The sequence below is a fragment of the Calypte anna genome, chromosome 23 (genome assembly GCF_003957555.1).
Source record: "Calypte anna isolate BGI_N300 chromosome 23, bCalAnn1_v1.p, whole genome shotgun sequence".
NCBI lineage: Eukaryota > Metazoa > Chordata > Aves > Apodiformes > Trochilidae > Calypte > Calypte anna.
Window position 1 is genome coordinate 1,126,385 of NC_044268.1, and position 18,327 is coordinate 1,144,711.

At 63.6% G+C, this 18,327-nt stretch overlaps 1 protein-coding gene across 1 annotated transcript in view; it reads left to right on the plus strand.

Annotated features, from left to right (window-relative positions):
- The window catches only part of AHDC1 (AT-hook DNA binding motif containing 1), a 49,695-nt gene extending 33,255 nt beyond the window's left edge, over nucleotides 1-16,440 (plus strand). Inside the window, 5 exon segments of the mRNA XM_030464517.1 lie at nucleotides 9,898-10,063; nucleotides 10,785-10,825; nucleotides 11,135-15,690; nucleotides 15,692-16,223; nucleotides 16,349-16,440. Of these exon segments, the coding sequence (XP_030320377.1) occupies nucleotides 9,898-10,063; nucleotides 10,785-10,825; nucleotides 11,135-15,690; nucleotides 15,692-16,180 (5,252 nt within the window). The 3' untranslated portion in view covers nucleotides 16,181-16,223; nucleotides 16,349-16,440.
- The last annotated feature ends 1,887 nt before the right edge of the window (nucleotides 16,441-18,327 follow it).

Below are 18,327 nucleotides of genomic sequence, written 5' to 3' on the forward strand. Positions count from 1 at the left end.
TTGGTTCTGCTCCCCTGGGAGCTCAGCAGCTGGCTCAGGCACCCATGGGGTGTTTGGCCAAGGGAAGAGGGTGGGTGGCAGTGGGAGTGACTTTTGGGATGCTGATGGGCACTCATGAGGCCGTGGGGCCTGGGGGTTGGTGGAGCCAAAATCTCGGAGTGTTGCAACATCCCAACCCCGTGTCCTGCTCAGGAGATCCCAGCACAAAGTCCTTGGAAGCTGGGAGAGTCCCTGGCCTTGCACAGACCTGCCCAGCCCCAGCTCCTCCTGGGGCACCAGCTGGGGGGGACACAGCAGAGCTGCACCCACCCTGGCCTTCCTAGGGGCCCTGGTGCTGTCACCCACTGGGGGGGGGGGCAGTTTGGTGTCCCCACAATGCTCAGGGACACGAGGACCCTGATGTCCTCCCCCCCTCCCTGGTGGTTATGGGGAGGGGAGCAAGTTTTTAGGTTTGGATTCAGGTCCCCAGTTGCCACCTCCCCCTGGTCACCCCCCCTTGGGGCAGATGTGTCCCCATCTACATCACCCCATGGGTGCCCTGTGCCAGGAGCCCCACTGGGCATCTCCTCCTCACCCAAACCCATGGCACTGGGGTGGGGGGACCCTGCCTGGGAGAGGGTGGGTGCTTGTACTTTGTCCCCAAGTGTCACATGAGGCCACGTGCCCTTCTCCCATGAGGTTAGAGATGGGGTGTGGGGTGTGCATGGGGGTAGGTGGTGGCTGAGGGTGCTGCAGCTCTGTGCCTTGGCTGAGCTCGATGGGTGAGGGCAGTGGCCAGGGATGGAGGTGACCATGGCTGGAGGTGTTCAGGGATGAAGGTGTTCAGGGGTGGAGGTGTTCAGGGATGGAGGTGACCCTGTCCCCATGGCCCTGGCACTGCCAGTGTTTGTCTCCATGCTCCTTGGCCAGGTGCTGTCACACCCACAGACAGCAGGGACAAAGCCAGCACCCATGGGGATGCTTGGTGTCACCCCACTGCCCGTGGGCACCAACTGGGACACACTGGGGTCCCAGTAGGCCACACTGGGGGGAATGGGGGTGCAGCCTTGCCCAAGGCCATGTAAGGGGGGTGGTGGCAGAGGTGGGACTGCCCCAGGGTGCTGGGCAGAGGGTCCCCCACCCCCTGGGTGCCCCCCCCCTTCATCAGCGTGCCCACCATCGGCTGCCCAAGGGTTAATGAGAGTTTGCTGCTCCTGCAGACAATTAGTGACATCTTTGCTGACAACGCCACACTGAGCTCTCAGCAGCACCAGCCCGGCCGCCCCCGCGCCCCGCACGGCCCCCGCACCCACCGCCCTCCTTCCCCGCCATGGCCCCAGCATCCCAGCTCCCTCACCTCACCCCCGGTGGCTTTTCGGTGGCTTTGGGGGCAGTTGGTGGCACAACGGCAATGCCGAGTGGAGCAGCAGCTCCCCGGGCTGCCCCCTGACCCTCTGTTGCTGTGGAAACTGCATCCCACGGAGAAGGATGGAGCTGGGATCTGCAGGCTCCGAACTCCCCCCCCCCCCGAAATCCAGGCGGCTGGCTGGCTGTGTGTCACCCCCCCGCCTTCACCCACTGTGCCCAGGGGTGCCTGCTGTCCCCAACGGGGTCCCCTGGTTTGTTCCCACTGGCTGGTGACACAGCCAGAGGTGTCACCACGAGGCTGCCGGTCACCCTGCTCCCCTAAGCAGCATCTCCCAGTGTGCTATCCCTGTGCCAGGAGGGCACCCACCCACCCAGCACCCAAGAGAGGTGGGTCCACCCCAAGGACCCCCAAACCACCTGCGTGGGCACCCAACACCCCATGGGCAGCAGCAGGAGCCGGGCACCCACCTGAGTCCCCCCCGGGATGGGTGGTGTGGATCCCCCAGGCCTGGGTGCCTGCACTGGGTGGGCACAGGGGGGGTGGCACAGCCTGCTTGAGGGCTGGGTTTGGGGCTCAGCACCTCTCCCTGCCCCAGAGGGGGGTGTACAGGAGCTGAATTAATCACTATTAATCAGTGCTGCTCCCTCCCTGCCCCGGCTTTGTACCACCGCACCCACCGAGGGGGGTCCCGGCAGCACCCAGGCACCCTCGGGGACCACAGCCCCGCCCAGAATGGGGACAGGGGACAAGCAAGGTGTCACCAAGCAAACACGCCATCCAATTTGGCGCAGGGGTGGAGGGGGGGACACAAACTGATGAGGGGGAAAGGGGGGGGGGAGTTGTCCGGAGCCAGCAGCTGGATCCTGCAGGTTCCTGCAGCAAACACCCTGCGATCTGCAGCCGAATGAATCCCACCTTCCTTCCCACCACCCCCAAACCCTCCCCAAACCCCCCCGCAATGTGCTGCCCTGGGCTACAGCTAATCTATTGTGCGCTGGGCTGCAGCCAGCACAAGCTGCAATACAGTAAATCCTTCTGCAGTATCCTGCGAGGGGACCGAGCCCAGCCGCAGCCACCCGCCGCCTGCCAGACAAAGCCAGGGGGCCCACACGGGGACGGGGTGCAGGGGACAAGGACACCGGGAGGGTGACAGACACCCCCCACCCCACCCTCCCCAGCTTCCCCCTGGTAGAGGTCGGGGCCCTCCGCACCGGGGTGGGAGCTTTTGGATCCAAATCCTCACCGCAGGGATGGGGGAGATGCTGCGGCCCCTCCCCTCCCCGAGCCCAGGGGTGTTCCTAAAACCTGTCACCCCTGGAACACCCCTCCAGGGTCCTGGGGTGACGCAGGGGGTTGAATGCCCTCCCTCTCCCCGGTGCGGGGCGCAACCACTCTCGTGCCTCAGTTTCCCCACCGATGCAGGGCTCACCAGGGACTTCACACACTCTTCCCACACCCAACTCCAGCACCCGTGAGCCCCGCTCCCCTTTGCCCTAGGGCTTTGCCTTGGATACTGTCATTATCCTTATTATTCCCATTATTATTATTTATTATTGTTATTATTATTGGGATGTTTGGGGCGGGGGGGAGCTCGGTGGCTCTGCCGGGCCCTTCTTTGGCGAGCAAGGCACCCTTCAAAGGGAAGGCTCCCTGTCACCGCCCCCCAGCAGCTGCGTTCTCCTCAATTAGAAGAGGTAATGAAGCAATTTATGGGCATCTACAAAGTGATGTGTGAGTGACAGGCTGGGGACGAGCCGCGCCGGGGCTCTGCCGCCGAGTTGCGTTCTTCCAATTTTAATGGAAAGCTCCCCGGCGAGGTCGGGGGGGTGAGGGGGGGCTGTGTGGAAAAATAATCGGTGTATCCATAGGTGTGTCTGAGGCCAGCAGTGGCAGGGTTAGGGATGCTGGGGGGAACTGGGTGCCCTGATCTCCCCATCCCCAAAGGATTCCCCCCCCCCGGCACACGCGGCATGCCACAGCAAGGCCCAAGGTGGCTGTAACCGGAGCCGGGAGGGCAGCTGGGTGGGGGGGAGCAGGGGGCTGGGGGGATGCAGGACTCCTGGGTCCTCTGGGAGACTTGGCTGCAGCTCCCTCTTTCCATTCGCGCCCCACCCCAGCACAGCCGCTCCCCCTCCTTGCCTCAGTTTCCCCGTGAGTACTCATGGTCCCGCTGTCGGATCCCTCTACGGGGGCTTCCTGGGTGCGTGGCCGGGGGTTCAGGGGTGCGTGGGGACACACGGTTGGACTTGTGGGTGCGTTGTACCCTCCCCAAGGGGGGTGTGCATCCACCGCGCATGTTCTGCACCCGCGTGTGCACCTGCACCCGCGTAGGTGTGTGCATACACCTGCACCCCAGCTTGCCTGCCTGGGTGCACCCACGTGTACACAATCCTCCCCTATGGGTGCCTGCCTCCCCTCAGTCTCGTAGGGTCTTCCTCCACCCCCCCCTCGGCTTCCCTGCACTCCCTCCCCACCAGGGCTGGCAGTGCCCCCACTGGCTCCCACACCCTAGCTCGGCCCCAGCCGGCCCCGCACCGCGCCGCATCTCCCAGGAAACAGGATCCGCAGCCAGGAGTTTCCGCTCAACTCGTGTGTGCCTCCCACAAAAAAAAAAAAAAAAAAAGGCAAAAACCACCCTGACACCAACCCGGCCATAAATCCTGCCCGGCCCATTCTGCTTTTCTTGTCTAGCCAGTTTCTAAAATTGGCCAAGGGAGGCAACAGGCTGCTTTCCCGCTGCCCGGACCCTTCCTGGACCCCCCGAGGTGTCAGCACCCCAGGGGTGATGCCATGGGCTCCCCGGACCCTACCCTCCCTGCAGGGGGGGCAGCAAACCAGAGGGGCAGCGATGGGGAAGGGGGGTGGGGGGAGGGTGTGGAGAGGTGCTGGGGGGCCCATACCCCTCGGTGGGCGCAGGGTTGGCATCCCCCATCTCGGTGGGCGCCTCTTTGCTGCAGCCCCCCAGGCTGAGTGCCGGGGGGGTGCATGGCTGCTGGGAGGGAGCCTTCGGCACGGGCACGCGTCCATCTGGCGCCTTCCAAATGTTACTGGCCCCGCAGGATCCCGGCCCTGCTCGGTGTTAACCCGCCCCTCACCGCTGCCTCGCAGCCACCATCACCCCTCTAAGCCCCCCCCGGGTTCCCCCAAAAGGGTGTCTGGGGGTCGCGGAGCCACGCCGGGTCCCACAGGCTGCGAGTGAGGGGTGATGTGGGCGGGGGAGGGACACCCCCCCCCCTCCGCCCTGCTCGGGTGGCAGTGGGTGTTAGGTGACCCGAAGTGGCCGGCGTTGGGCAGGGACACACCGGGGCTGTGACTCACGCTGTGGCTATAACAGGGAGCCCAGAGGGGGGGTGTGTGGGGGGGTGGCACAGCCATCTGCGCAGCCTCAGGCTCCCTGATGCTTCTGGGGGGGACCGGGGGGGATGTTTCAGGGAACCACGCTGGAGCAAAGCACCCCACGATGCCATCGCATCAAGACGTGGGTGCAAAAAGCACCCCAACACCCTGAGGATCCTCAAGCACCCCAACCCAGGGATGGGTGCTGGGGTGTCCCCTGTCCCCCACCCCAGCAGGGAGAGGGCAGGGGAGGGGGCCAGGCTGGCTGCTGGCCTCCTGCTCGGCGGGGCGGGGGAACAAAGCTGGCACCGAGGGAAGAAGCTAAATTTAGCCCCTTTCCCTGCTCGCTGGGCTCCAGCCGGCCGAGGTGCCACTGTCGCTGCTGTCCATCTGTCGAGAGGTTTCGTGGTCCCACCTCCCCCCGGGTCCTCCACTGCCACCTCCTGCCCACCCACTCCCTCCCATCCAGCCAGGGAAAAGGGGCACAGCCAGCCTGGGGTGGTAGAGGGGAGTTGGTGCCACTTGGGGGGGTTTAGTCATGGAGAGAGAGGAGCGTGGGGTTTGTGTCCCCCGAGGGGCTGTGGTGGGGGGGAGAGGGGTCCTTGCATGGGGAAATGGTTCCTTGCAGGGGGGTGAATGAAGGGGGAAATGGTCAGTGCAGGGAAGATGGGTCTTGGGGAGGAGATGTTTTTTTGTGGTGGAGATGGTCCTTGCAGGGCAGATGGGGCTTGTGAAGGAGATGGTTGTGTCAGGGGAGAGGGGTCTTGTGGGGAGATGGTTCTAGAGGGGAAAGATGGGTCCTGCACTGGATGTCCCCATCACTGCCTACCCCAAGGGCACAGTGTCCCATTTCAGGGCTCAGGACTGAACCCATCAAGAGTCCCACCAGCCCTGGGACCAGCAGGCTTGGAGGATGCCACCAGCTAGGCTGGGGCTTTGCTGCAGAAGACTCTGGTGGCAGCAGCAGAGCTGGGGCCAGGCCTGAGAGAGAAGCAGTGTCCCCTGATGCAGCTTCGTCCCTGGCAGCACTGGGGCATCAGTGTCCCCAGGGTCCCCACTTCTAGGGCCAGCCAGGATTTTGGAGCTGGTTTGGTGATGAGTTTCCCCCCTCTGCTTTGCTGCAGCACTGGGTGGTTGGGGGGATGCCAAGACCTGCAGGCATCCCCAGAGGTCCCTGAGCCCCCTCCCTGGTGCCAGGCCAGGGGATGTGTCACCCAGGGGTGCCATGAGATGGTGGCTGCCAGCCCCAGCTCTCCCTCAGGACTATAATCTCCATGGTGCCAGCCAGGCCCTTCCTGGCAGCACCATCTCTTCCTGCAGCAGCACTGCTTCCCAGCACCACGTTTGGGGTGGGGCATAGTCCCCCATCAGCTCTCTCCTTGGAGGGAAGAACCCCCAAAAACCTCTGCTCTGGCCACTGCTGGCCCCACAAAGGGAATTGGTGGTCAAACAGCTCTCCTGGACCCGTTACCTAAGATGAAACCCAGGCGCCATCTGCTCTATCTCCTAATTACCTGGGGGGGAGGGGGGGGTTGGGGGGGGGATGCAGTTGTGGGTGGGCTCAATTAGCAACAGACATGGGATGACCACCAAAAGAAGGTGCCAGCACCCCCCATCCTTGCCCACAATCACCTGGTGCCCCAGGACCCCTCTGTGCCCATCCCTTTGGACACCCCCCCCACCCCTAACCTCAGCATCGGTGGCACCATGGGGTGGTGGGGTCCTGAGGTGGGTCGGTGCTCCGGGAGGGAGTGGGGGGTGGGCAGGGGGGCGGTGGGTGATGCCCAATGCATGGGGTGCAGGCAGGGTGATGAGGTGCAGGGAGGAAGAGGTGGGAGCAGGACCCGTGTTGGGGTGGGGGCCGCAGTGCTGAGCAGAAGGGGATGTGGAGGTCGGGGTGTCAGAGGTGAGGGGGGGTCCTCCGGGCCGACCCCCCGCGTGGCGTTAGGGAGGAGATGGCCCGGGCTGGGGGCTGGCTGGGGAACACGGAAACCCTCGGAAAGCGCCTGCCAGGAAGCTGTCACTGGAGGGGATTTTCCATTGGTGTCAGCAAGCGCAGGACGGGCTCCGGGGGGGGCTTACGGTGTGGGGGGATGGGGGGGGCCGGGTGTGTGTGTGTCAGCGAGCAGAGGGGGTGTGGGAGCCTGCAAGAAAGAGGGCGCAGAGGGGACAGCATTAGGGGGGTGTACAAAGGGGGCACCTCCCTGATGTCTCAGGAGCGTGTGTGTGTGCAAGGGGGCTGCACCCCCGCTGTGCCCCCCAGGTGTGTGTGTGCAAGGAAGGACAAACCCCACCGTTTTCCCAGGTGGGTGTGCCAGGAGGCTACACCCCCGCTGTACCCCCCAGATGTGTGTGTGCAAAGGAAGGAGCCCCCACTGTGCCCCTTAGATGTGAGTGTGCAAGGAAGGGCAAACCCCACCGTGTCCCCACATACGCGTGTGCAAGGGACACGGAGCGGGACCCCCGGGTGCCATAGGGCAGTGGGCACAACGGGAAGGAGGGGGCACCCCTGCAGCCCCCCAGTTGTGTGTGTGCACCCACGCACGAGCCGGCTGTGCACATGGGCGATGGGGGTGTCCGGAGACCCCCAGCCACCAACCGGAGGGGGGGGGGTGTTCCAATACCCAGGGAGGCGGTGGGGGCGATGGGGAGGACCCCCCCACCCCCCAATCCCCGGCGCGGTGCCCCGAGCGGGGTGGGAGGTGCCATGTCCCCATCTGTGTGGCTGCTGTGTCCCCGCCGCCCGCCTGTCTCCCGGTGGTGGCATCTCCGGCCCCACCCTGACGTCTGGGTGGCCTCGGAGCCGGGCACCAAACCATGGCCGTGTCTTGCGGGGCCGTCAAGCTGCCGCCACGCCGGTGCCAAGCCAGTCCTGCCATGCCCCCTCCCCTCCTCCAATCTCCTCCAGCAGCACTGGGGGGGTCGAGGCAGGGCGCCAGCAGCCTCAGGAGACCTGAGGGGTGAGCTGGAGGGGGGACACACGCAAACACATCCCCCCGCAACCTCATAGTGCCACCTCATGGCACCCCCTAAGCTTGGCCGGGGGTAGAGGAGAGGGAGGGGGATGGGGAAAAAAAGGGGAAGGGGAGGAGGGGGGGGGGGGGTGGCAGCCGCTCTGTCAAGCCTGAAACCGTTAAACTAATTAAAGCTTTGCAGCAGCAGGATTAAGGCCGGGCAGGGGAGGTGGCGAGCCCAGGTAGTCGATTAGTTCACCAGGCGAGGATATTGGATTTCTGCGAGGCGAGTCAGCAGTCTTCGGGGGCTGTTATCTTTGCAGGGCTGCGGGGTCAGGAGGTGGGAAGCGGAGGTGACTGCAATCTCGCCCGGTTTCCCCCCCTTCCCCCCCCCGTCCCCTCTTTAACCCACCCACCTCCCTCCCCCCCCTCCCGAGTCACACTGCTTTTCCCCCCCTCTCACTCCTCGGCGCCCATCTATCTCTCCTCCTTCCTTCTGTCCCTCCGCGCTTGTGTGGTCTCGGTTGATGTTTTGTAACCAGCGAGGAGGGAAAAAAAAAAACACTAAAAAAATTTTTAAAAAATTTTTAAAAAAAGGGAAAAAAAAAAAAAAGGAAAAAGGCCCTACCCCTGGCAAGGAAGCCGGGAATGGCGAAGTCCGGAGAGCCTAATGCGAAACATGTGGCGGCTGCCTGGGGCTGAGCGGGGAGGTGAAAGTGAGCACGGTGGAGGGGAGAGCATTGGGTCCCCCCGCAGCCCCCTCCCCACCGTCCCGGACCAGGTTCCGGCACCCCACGGTGTGGTGGTGGGGTAGGGATGGTGGGTGCTGCCTTCCCCTGCGGGGTGGGGGGAGGCTGGATGGAGAGGGAGGAGCTGGCGTGGTGTGGGGAGTGTCCCTTGTTTTGTCGCCGGACATGTGGCTTCGGTGGGGACGGGAGGGGGGACAGAAGGCAGGAGGCTGAGGTCCACTGTGGGGTAAGGGGGGGACATCCTCACAGGCTCTGGGTGCACACTGGTGGCTGCCCTGTGGACCACCCCACAGGGTGAGGCATCCGTGCCTCTGAATGGGGGACACGCATATTGGTGCAGAGATTGGTGGGTGCTGTGCACCCCGTTGTGGACCCTCTGGAAGGTTTAGTGATGTATCTGCAGCTCTGGGTGGAGGGGACAGCAGTGCAGGGATTGGAAGGGATCTGGGATACCCCATTTGGTGCTGGGCACCCCGCTGGGGACCATCCCACAGGGTTTGGTTATACAGCCACACCTCTAGATGCGAGGAGGGGTAGAAGCACAGAGGCTGGGGGACCCCCTAACACCCCGGTTCTCCCCGTCGAGCCGTGCACAGCAGCACCCGGGCTCCCAGGGGCTGTTCTGGAAAACCTCCCGTTTGCTTCCTTCCTGCCCGCCTCCCTTCCAGCAGCTCTCCGGGCAAATTTAGCAGCTTGATCAGAGACTAGACCGGTCTTTCTAGCACATATTTTCCTGCTCCACATCCCCTTTGCTCCTTGGTGTAACTCTACACCCAGTAGAAGAGGTGCCCCCATCTCCCGCCTGCCAGCGTTGGGCCCAAAGGCTGGCGAGGAGACAGGGAGGGAGGGATGGGGATGGACTGACAGGTTGGAATTCTTTTTTTCCTTGCCTTGTTGATAAGTTGTCACGCTAATCCAGACACCGGGAAGAGCCTGGATCACGCCGAGAGGCTCTGTGTGTGTGTGTGTGTGTGTGTGTGCTGAGGGAAGGAGCCAACAGGGATGGGGGGAGCAAACAGGAGCCAAGGCAGCTCCAGAGGGCGGAAAAAAACAGCCACGGGGGGGGAGGAGGGAGTTGCAAAGGGTTGAGGGGATCCACTGTGCACCCTTGTGCTGGATGGGCAGCTGCTGGGCATGCCTGGACCCTCACATGCATCCGTGTGGGCACGAACACACGTGTGCAACAGTGGTAACCACACATCCATGTGGGTTTGACCCATGTGGACGCACTCACCTGCCCATAGCCTGGCTGGGGGTTGCCTGGCCTCACCTAAGCATTCCTTTGGGGACAAAAAGGGGTGTCCTGCCCCAAAATATCCTCTGCTCAGGCACCCTGTGACAGGCCCCATCCTGAGGGGCAGAGGGGACAGCGTGGGTTCCCTTGGGCTGTGGCTTTGAGGGGGGCGGCGTGAAGAGGGTGGGGGACCACCCAGCCCAGGGGGCTGTTGGGCTGACAAGGCGTGTTTTGGGGCGGGGGGGGATGTCTGTGTCTCTGTGCTTGCTCGAGCAGATGGGAGCTCGGTCGCCTGCCAGCCCCTCGCACTGGAGAACGGTGCCAGCCCCCCGGCAGCCGAGCAGTGCCCCCACAGCCAGGGCCCCGGCCCCCGCCAGCCCGGCAGCGACGGCGACAGCAGCACCTTCCCGGTGAACCTGCACTGCAAACACCCCCGGCCCAGGTACCCTCGGGGGGGGGGGGGCTTCGGCGAGGGAACGCGGGGGGGGGTGGAGGGAAGGCAGCAAATCTTACCCTGCCCGTCCCTGCCCCGGTGAGAGGAGAGGGGGCTGCAGAGCAGCAATGGGGATGGGGGGTGGGTCTGGGGCAGTGGGTGCTGGGCACATCCCCACCCTCCCGCTCCAGATCTCGGATTGGCAGCAAGGGGAAACTGAGGCAGGAGGTTCTCAGGGGGAAACGGGTGTCACCTCGAGGGGGAGCAGCAGCTGGGCGTGGGCTGCCACGGGTGGGAAAAGGGGTGAAGGAGGGGAGAGCATGCTGAGCTGCCTCAGTGCTGTCCCCCCCCCCCCCCGCCCTGGTCTGTCCGGTGGGAGGGGGCGGGGGGCGGTGGCGGGCGCGCGGCTCACCGGGGACACCTAGCGGCCACGTGGGCACAGGACCCCCGACCCCCCCCGCAGGACCCCCCCTCATCAGCACCCAATCCCTGTGGAGGGGTTATGGGGGTGTAAACCTGTCCCCTCTGCACCCCAGATCAGAGGCAGTCTCCCCCCCCTTCCCTCCACTTTCTTCCCCCCCCCCCTAGATTGCAGCCTTGAGGCCAGGGTGATGCCCACCCCACACCACACACCCCCATGTCTTCTGGAGGGCCTGGCATTGCCCAGAAGAGTGGTGGGCACCTAGGTCCCTCCCTTTCCCCCCTGACCTCTGCACCCCTTCCCTTGCAGAGAGCTCAAGTGCAATAGCAGGAGCAGCAGCAAAGCCGAGGGTAAGTCCCAGACCCCCCAACCCTGGCCCAATCCCCCCCCTCAATGGGCACAGCCACCCTGTTTGGAGGTGACTCTACTTCAGGGGCTGCATAAGCAATCCTTCCATGGGGAGGGCATCCAGATACCCCCTGGACCCTTTGTCCTTCCCCTGGGTGGGGTGGCTGGAGGTGGTGGGGGCAGATTCCTGAGGATGGAGCAGGGATGGAGCAGGATGAGCTCAGCTGCAGAAGGGATGGAGCAGGCACTCTTGGCTGCTTTCACCAGCAGTGTCCTCACCACCTCACTGTCCCTTCTCTGCCCCCACACAGGTCCCGGTCCCACCTTCCCCGACCCCCATGTCAGCAACTGCTCGGCCAAGCGGCACGCGGGGGAGGAGGAGGTCAGGATGCGCGTGAAGCCCCCGGGCCCAGTGGTAACAACCAGCGTTGTGCGTGGCTCACCCGACTACGTCCGAGAGCCCAAGTTCTACCCTCCGGGTCACCCGGCGCAGCGGCCCCCGGCTTGCCCGGCGGAAAAGGCCTTATCCTGCAGCGTGCTGAGCTTCCCCGAGGGCTCCTGCCCCGCGCTCGGCCGGGAGCACCAAGCAGGTTCGCTGCTGCACGGCGACCCGGCTGACCGGTGCCAGAGCGTACACGGGGGCACCAAAGCAGCGGAAGAGTTGTTGGGCTGTGCCGGCGAGCCCCGGATCCTGGGGGGTAGCGCGGAGGAGGCAGCCGCCCGCGATCGGGCGCCCAAAACCTTCCCCGACGCGACGCTGGCCTCGGGCCGCTGCAACGTCGACGGCATCCTCGCCTTGCTGCGGAGCAAGTGCGGCAACGGGCACATCAATCTCCACCCCGTGGTGCAGCTCATCGACATCATGAAGGACCTCAACCGCCTCTCCGAGGACCTCAAGAGCAGCGGGGTGCACCTGGACTGTGGCAGCCTCCGTGGGGGTGGAAGGGGTGGAGGTGGTGGTGGTGGTGGCCACGAGGACAACCGTCTCCTCCCTGCCGACCGCGACCTCCAGTACAGCTTCTTCTCCTCGCCCTCCTTGGCCAACAGCATTCGCAGCCCCGAGGAGCGGGGGGTGCACTGCAAAACCGAGCCACCGCGGCACCCCCGGCCCCCGGCTCGCGATGGAGAAGCTGAGGGGGGTGGGGGGAGCACCCCCCAACCCCCAGGACACAGCGGGGGGGTCTCCAAAGCACCGGCAGAGGAAGCTGGGTGCTCCCAACCTGACGCCGGTGATTACTCGGACCTGGCCGAGGCGGACATCCTGAACGAATTGGCCTCCCTGGCGTGCCCGGGGACGCAGCTGCTGGAGTCGCAAGCGATGGAGCCGCAGCCCCAGTTGCTGCCAGCCCAAGAGCTGGACTCCCAATCCCGGTTGCTGGATTCCCAGTCCCTCGAGTCTCAGCCCCAGCTGCTCGATTCGCAGAGCCTGGAGCCGCTGCCGGAATCGTTGGAACTCCAAAACCTGGAGCCTTTGGGCTTGCAGTCATTGGAGCCGCTCTCGGAATCGCTGGAACTGCAGTCGCTGGAACCTTTGTCCGAGTCGCTGGAGCTGCAGTCTCTGGAGCCGCTGGCGGAACCGCTGGGGCTGCAGACATTGGAGCCGCTTCCCGGGGCGCTGGAGCCGCCGCTGCTGGATGCTCGAGCCCCTCTGCTGCCCACCGAGCCCTCCCTGCTTGAACCGCAGCCGCTGGGCCCCGTGTCAGAGCTGCTGGAAGCCCAACCGGGTGCTGGGGATCCAATGCGGCCCCATGGGCTGCAGCCCCGGTTGGGGGGGTGTCCCCTGAGCAGCGTGGTGAAACGGGGTCCCTGCGGGGGCCGGGGGGCCGGGCGGTGCGGAGAGGATCACCGCAAGTACGCCCTGCGCCGGACAGACAAGCCAAAGATGCTGTGCCGCAGGAGGAGGGCAGGGAGAGGGCGCCGGGCGGACATCCCCTCCGAGAGCCGTGTCCTATCCCCGCTCGCCCTACCTGCTGAGGTGCCCCCTGGGCCCGAGGAACCCAGCACCCCACTGCTGACCCCCCCGCTACCGCCTCCCACCGCCATGGACCCCGATGAGGTGCCCAAGGCTCCCCCCCCAGGGAAGAAGAGCAAGTGCCGGGGGGTGAGGAAGATGGTAGTGAAGATGGCCAAGATCCCCGTGTCTCTGGGGAGGAGGAACAAGACCACCTACAAGGTGTCATCGCTCAGCAGCAACCTCAACCTGGAAGGCAAGGAGCTGGCAACCAGCAGCTCCATGGAGCCCACGCCACTGCTCAAGATGAAGAACAACGGGCGCAACGTGGTGGTGGTCTTCCCTCCCGGCGAGATGCCCATCATCTTGAAGCGCAAGCGGGGCAGGCCCCCCAAGAACCTGCTGCTGGGCCAAGCTAAGCCTAAGGAACCCGTCCCGGAGGTGAAGAAGAGGAGGAGGAGGAAGCAGAAGCTGGCTTCCCCCCAACCCTCTTATATCGCCGACACCAACGACAGCAAGGCCGACTACTCGGATGTGTTGGCCAAGTTGGCTTTCCTCAACAGGCAGAGCCAGTGCTCGGGGCGCTGCTCACCGCCCCGCTGCTGGACCCCCAGTGAGCCCGAGTCCATCCACCAAGCCCCGGACACCCAGAGCATCTCCCACTTCCTGCACCGTGTCCAGGGCTTCCGCCGGCGTGGCGGCAAGGCGGGTGGGTTTGGTGGGCGTGGGGGTGGCCACGCCGCCCGTGCTGCCCGCTGTTCCTTCAGTGATTTCTTTGAGGGCATCGGGAAGAAGAAGAAAGCCCCCGCTGCCGCCCTCCACGCCGACGCCGTGCACCCGCGCAAGCGGGGCCGCCCGGAGCCCGATCCCGTGGGCAAACCCAAACGGAAACGACGGGCACGCAAAAACGGGGCCCTGTTCCCCGAACCCAACCCCGGGCAGAGCTTCGGCGATGGTCCCACCGAGTGGGCTGGGGGAGAGAAGGGCAGCCCTTGGGCCCCCCATCATGGCCACCCCGGTGGCCAAGCCGGTCGCAATGGTGGCTACCAAGGGGCTGAGGCCAGGCCGTTCCACGCCGCCGGGCTGGAGTCGGGCTCCTCCGGCCGGGCTGGCTTCTACGGGGGGAGCGCGGCATCCTCGCAAGCGGAGGCCGGCCCGGAGAGGCACAGCCTCTTCACCGGGTATTTCCGCTCCTTGCTGGACTCGGATGATTCCTCCGACCTCTTGGACTTCGCCCTCTCAGCCTCTCGCTCTGAATCCCGCAAATCGGCGGCTGCTTACACCGCTCCCCCGGCTGCCTTGCCGGGACAACGGGGCATGGCCACCTACCCGGCCCGGGGTGGCAAGGTGGCAGCCGCCACCCCCGGCGCCGAAGCCGCTTTCCACGCAGCCATGCAGGGTCGGACGGCCTTCCCACCCGGCCGTACCGCTGCCACCGGCTACAGCGTGTCCCAAGGGTCATCGGAATGCCGGGGTGCCGAGGCCTTTCCCAAGCTGGCGCCGCCTTCCGCCGTGTCCCGCTCGCCCACCGCTCACCTAGCGACCAGCGGCACCACCGGCTTCTCGCCCTACGGCAACTACGGCACCGGGCAGAGCGTGGCACCCGCCAGCGTCTTCCCGCCGGGGAAGCAGTATCCGTCGGCGCAGGATTGTCCCAACAGCAAGGACTGCAGCTTTGCCTATGGCAGTGGCAGCAGCCTCCCGTCCTCCCCCAGCAGTGCCCACAGCGCCGGCTACGCCCCACCGACGGCTGGGCCCAGCTTGCCTTTGGGCAAAGCTGCCTTCTTCAACAGCGCCGAGCAAGGGGGACAGTTCTCCAGTGCAGCCCACACCCCCCTGCGTTGTGACAGCCGGGCCAGCACCGTCTCACCCGGTGGCTACATGGTGCCCAAGGGGTCGGCTTCTTTCCAACCCTCGCCCGAAAATTGCCGGCAGTTCCCCAGCGCCACGCCGTGGGCTTTCCGGCAAGGTTACGGTGGGTTGGATTGGAGCTCGGAGGCCTTCAGCCAGCTCTACAACCCGGGCTTTGAGTGTCACCTCAACGAGCCCAATGTCATCCTGGATATCTCTAACTACACCCCACAGAAAGCCAAGCAGCAGACGGTCTCGGAGACCTTCTCCGAATCCTCCTCCGACAGCACCCAGTTCAACCAGCCGGCCGGTTACCGGCGTGCCAACAGCGAAGCCTCCTCCAGTGAGGGCCAATCCAGTCTCTCCAGCCTGGAGAAGCTGATGATGGACTGGAACGAGGCGTCCTCCGCCCCGGGCTACAACTGGAACCAGAGCGTCCTCTTCCAGAGCAACTCCAAGCCGGGTCGAGGCCGACGGAAGAAGGTGGACATGTTCGACACCTCCCATCTCAACTTCTCCTCCTCTTCCTCCTCTTCCTCCGTCTACCCCTCCAAGAGGAGCACAGGACCCCGGCAGCCCCGGGGTTCCCGGGGGGCTTGTGCCTCCAAGAAGGAGAGGGGGACGGGCAAGGCCAAGTTCCCCACCAAGTCACAGGCCGTCAACCCCCTCTTCCAGGAGAGCACAGACCTGGGCTTGGACTACTACAGCGGGGACAGCAGCATGTCCCCCCTGCCCTCCCAGTCCCGGGGCTTCGGGATGGGCGAGCGGGACCCCTGCGACTACGCCGGCCCCTATTCCATGAACCCCTCCACCCCCTCGGACGGGACTTTCGTCCAGGGGTTTCAGAGCGACTCCCCCGGGTTGGGGCAGCCGGATTTGGAGAGCAAGCACTTCCCTGCCCTCCCCCACCAGCTGGCAGCCCCCGGCCAGCAGACTGTCTTCGAGGCCGGCTTGCAGAAAGCCTTCTCGCCCAACTGCTCCCCAACCTTGGCCTTCAAGGAGGACCTGCGGGCTGGGGATATCCGTAAGCTGCCCGCCTGCGACTCGCTCAAACACAGCATGCAGGGGGGGGGCCCTGCCACACGCCCCCCACCTGCCCTGCCGCGATCTCCCCATGCCTCAACCTCACTACGACTCCCCCAGTTGCAAAAACCCCCCGTACTGGTATTCCCCCAATGCCAGCACCCGGAGCCCTTCGTACGACGGCAAAGGGGGGGCCGGGATGCTGGTAGACTTCATGGGGAGGACGGACCCCCCGTGTCTCAACCCTCACTTGAGCAGCCCGAGCAGCACCCACCCCTCCAAGGGTGAGAAGGAACCCTTGGAGATGTCCCGGGCACATCATCGAGGTCCCTACGCTTGTCCCTTGATCAATGACTTGAACATCTCCCCCGTACCAAGAGACTCAATGCTGCAGCTGCAGGACAACTACAGGTACCCCAGTTTTGCACCCCAAGGGCACCCCGTCATGGCCCCCACCCAGAAGAGCGGGTTTTTGGGACCCATGGTAGAGCAACAACACCCCGAGGACACTTTTACGGTCACCTCATTGTAGTGTCTGCTGACGTGCCAACCGGACAACGAGGTTTTGTTACAGGGTAGGTGGGGGGAGACCCCTCGGGGTGAGGGAGGTGGTGGTGGGAATGAAATGACACCCCCTGTGTTTTTCTCACTGTGTGTGTGTGTCCATCCCCTCCCTCTCCATGTTGTGTTTCTTTTTCAGAGGTAATTTAGCCAGCACTTTTTTTCTGGAACACTTTTCAAGTTCTGTATTTAACTGGGATTGGAACCGTTTGTTTGTTTTCTAAGAAAAAAAAAAAAAAGAAAAGAAAAAAAAAAGGAAAAAAAAAAAAAAAAAAGGAAAGAAAAAAGTTTAAAAAAAGCTGAAAAATAAGCGAAACGCGAGGAAAAAAAAAAAAAAAGAATAATAATGGACGAAGAGAGGAAAAAAAAACAAAACACCACCACCACCCCCCGATTTTTTTCCCCGCTCCTCCTGCTCACCGCCTGGCTCTGCTTTCCGGACTGCCGCCCCCCTCCCGCCCCGCAGCAGGACAATCGGACGGACGGACGGACAGACAGCGCTGCCCCCACCCCCCGGCCCTCCCCGAGCCCAGGGCAGGGGTGCAGGCAGGTTTGGGGGGGGGGGGCACAGGCAGGAGGGGTGAGCAGTTGGGTGCCCCCTGCCCGCAGCCCGGCCGGGAGCCACCCCGGGAGGGGCTGCGGGTTGGGGGGTGGTCTTTGGTTTTCTCCTCCCCTGCTCCATCCGCTGGCTGGCCGGGGGGGGGTTTTCTTGCTGGATGGACACCGATGGGAGATGTTTTGGAGAGGCGATCCCACCCCCCAGGCTCTGGCAGCTTCTTGGAGATGCCACCGTCACCCGGTAAGTGCCACCCCGAGCCCTCGCGGTGCCCCTGGGGGGGGTGATGTGGGGCTGGGGGGTGGTGGTGGTGCTGGGTGCTCCGTGTTTACTGTGAGGTTTCTGACCCAAGTGCAGCCAGGGAGGGTCACCCAGTGGGTGCCCCCTGCCCCTTTTGGGCTGCAAGTACTAAATGGGTGATAGGTGGTGGGTTTCGGGGTGGTGAACTTGAGGGTGGTGGATATTGGGGTGGTGGGTGCTGGATTTTGGGGTGATGGGATTCTGGTCTTTGGGGTGGTGGGGACTGAATCATAGGGGATGGTGGGATGTTGGTCATTTGGGTGGTGGGTTCTGGACACCAAGGTGGTGGTCTTTGGGGTGGTGGGTGCTGGATTTGGGGCTGGTGGGATGCTGGTATTTGGGGTGGTGGGGTCTGGCATGGACATCAGGGGGGTGGGTGCTGGATTTGGGGCTGGTGGGTTCTGGACACCAAGGTTGGGGGGGGTTGGCTCCTGGGTGTGCCAGAACTGTGGGGGTGGGGGGTGGTTCAGTCCCCTGGATGTGTGGGTGGGGGGTGAGCAGGACCCCAGCCCCCTGGATGGGTGGGTGGGTGGGTGGGTGCCAGACGACCCCTCTGGCCGCGCTGGTGGGACACTCACCCCTTTCTCCCCTCTCCCCCCGCAGCCTTCCCGCCAGCCACAGCACCCTCGACCCCGCACCCCCCACCCATCCCGGCCACCGGAGCAGAGAGGAGAGGAGGGGGCTGCCCCCCGCGGGGTACCCCGGCCCTGCCACCCCCCGCTTCGCCCCCCGGCCCCCGCCTCGGCCGTGGCGCCGGCGCCGCGTTCTCTCTCCTCCCCCCTCCCTCCCTATTCCCGTCCCCCCCCCCCTTCCCGGCCAGAAGCAGAGGGACTCTTTAATTTTTATTTTTTATTTTATTAATTTTCGTTTTCTGCACAAAACCAGCAATTGTAAATACTTTTGAAGAAAAGAAGTTAAAAAAGAAAAAAAAAAAAAAAAGAAAAAAAAAGGAAAAAAAATATGTTTAAGGGGAAAAAAAAAAAAACAAAACAAAGGAAAAAAAAAATTTAAAAAGCCGAAAAATCGTTTAAAAAAAAAAAATAAAATTAAGAGAGAGCCACGCACCGGAGGGAGGATCAAAAAAAAAAAAAAAAAAAAAAAAAAGACTGAGATCTAAAGTGACTGAGAGGGGAATATGCAGGAGAGAAGAGCAAAAACCCACCAGTATGCACTGAGAAAAATTTATTTACAGATTGAGTGAGAAAAGAAAAAAAAAAAGGAAAAAAAAAAAGTAACAATAACCTATTTATTGTATATAATGT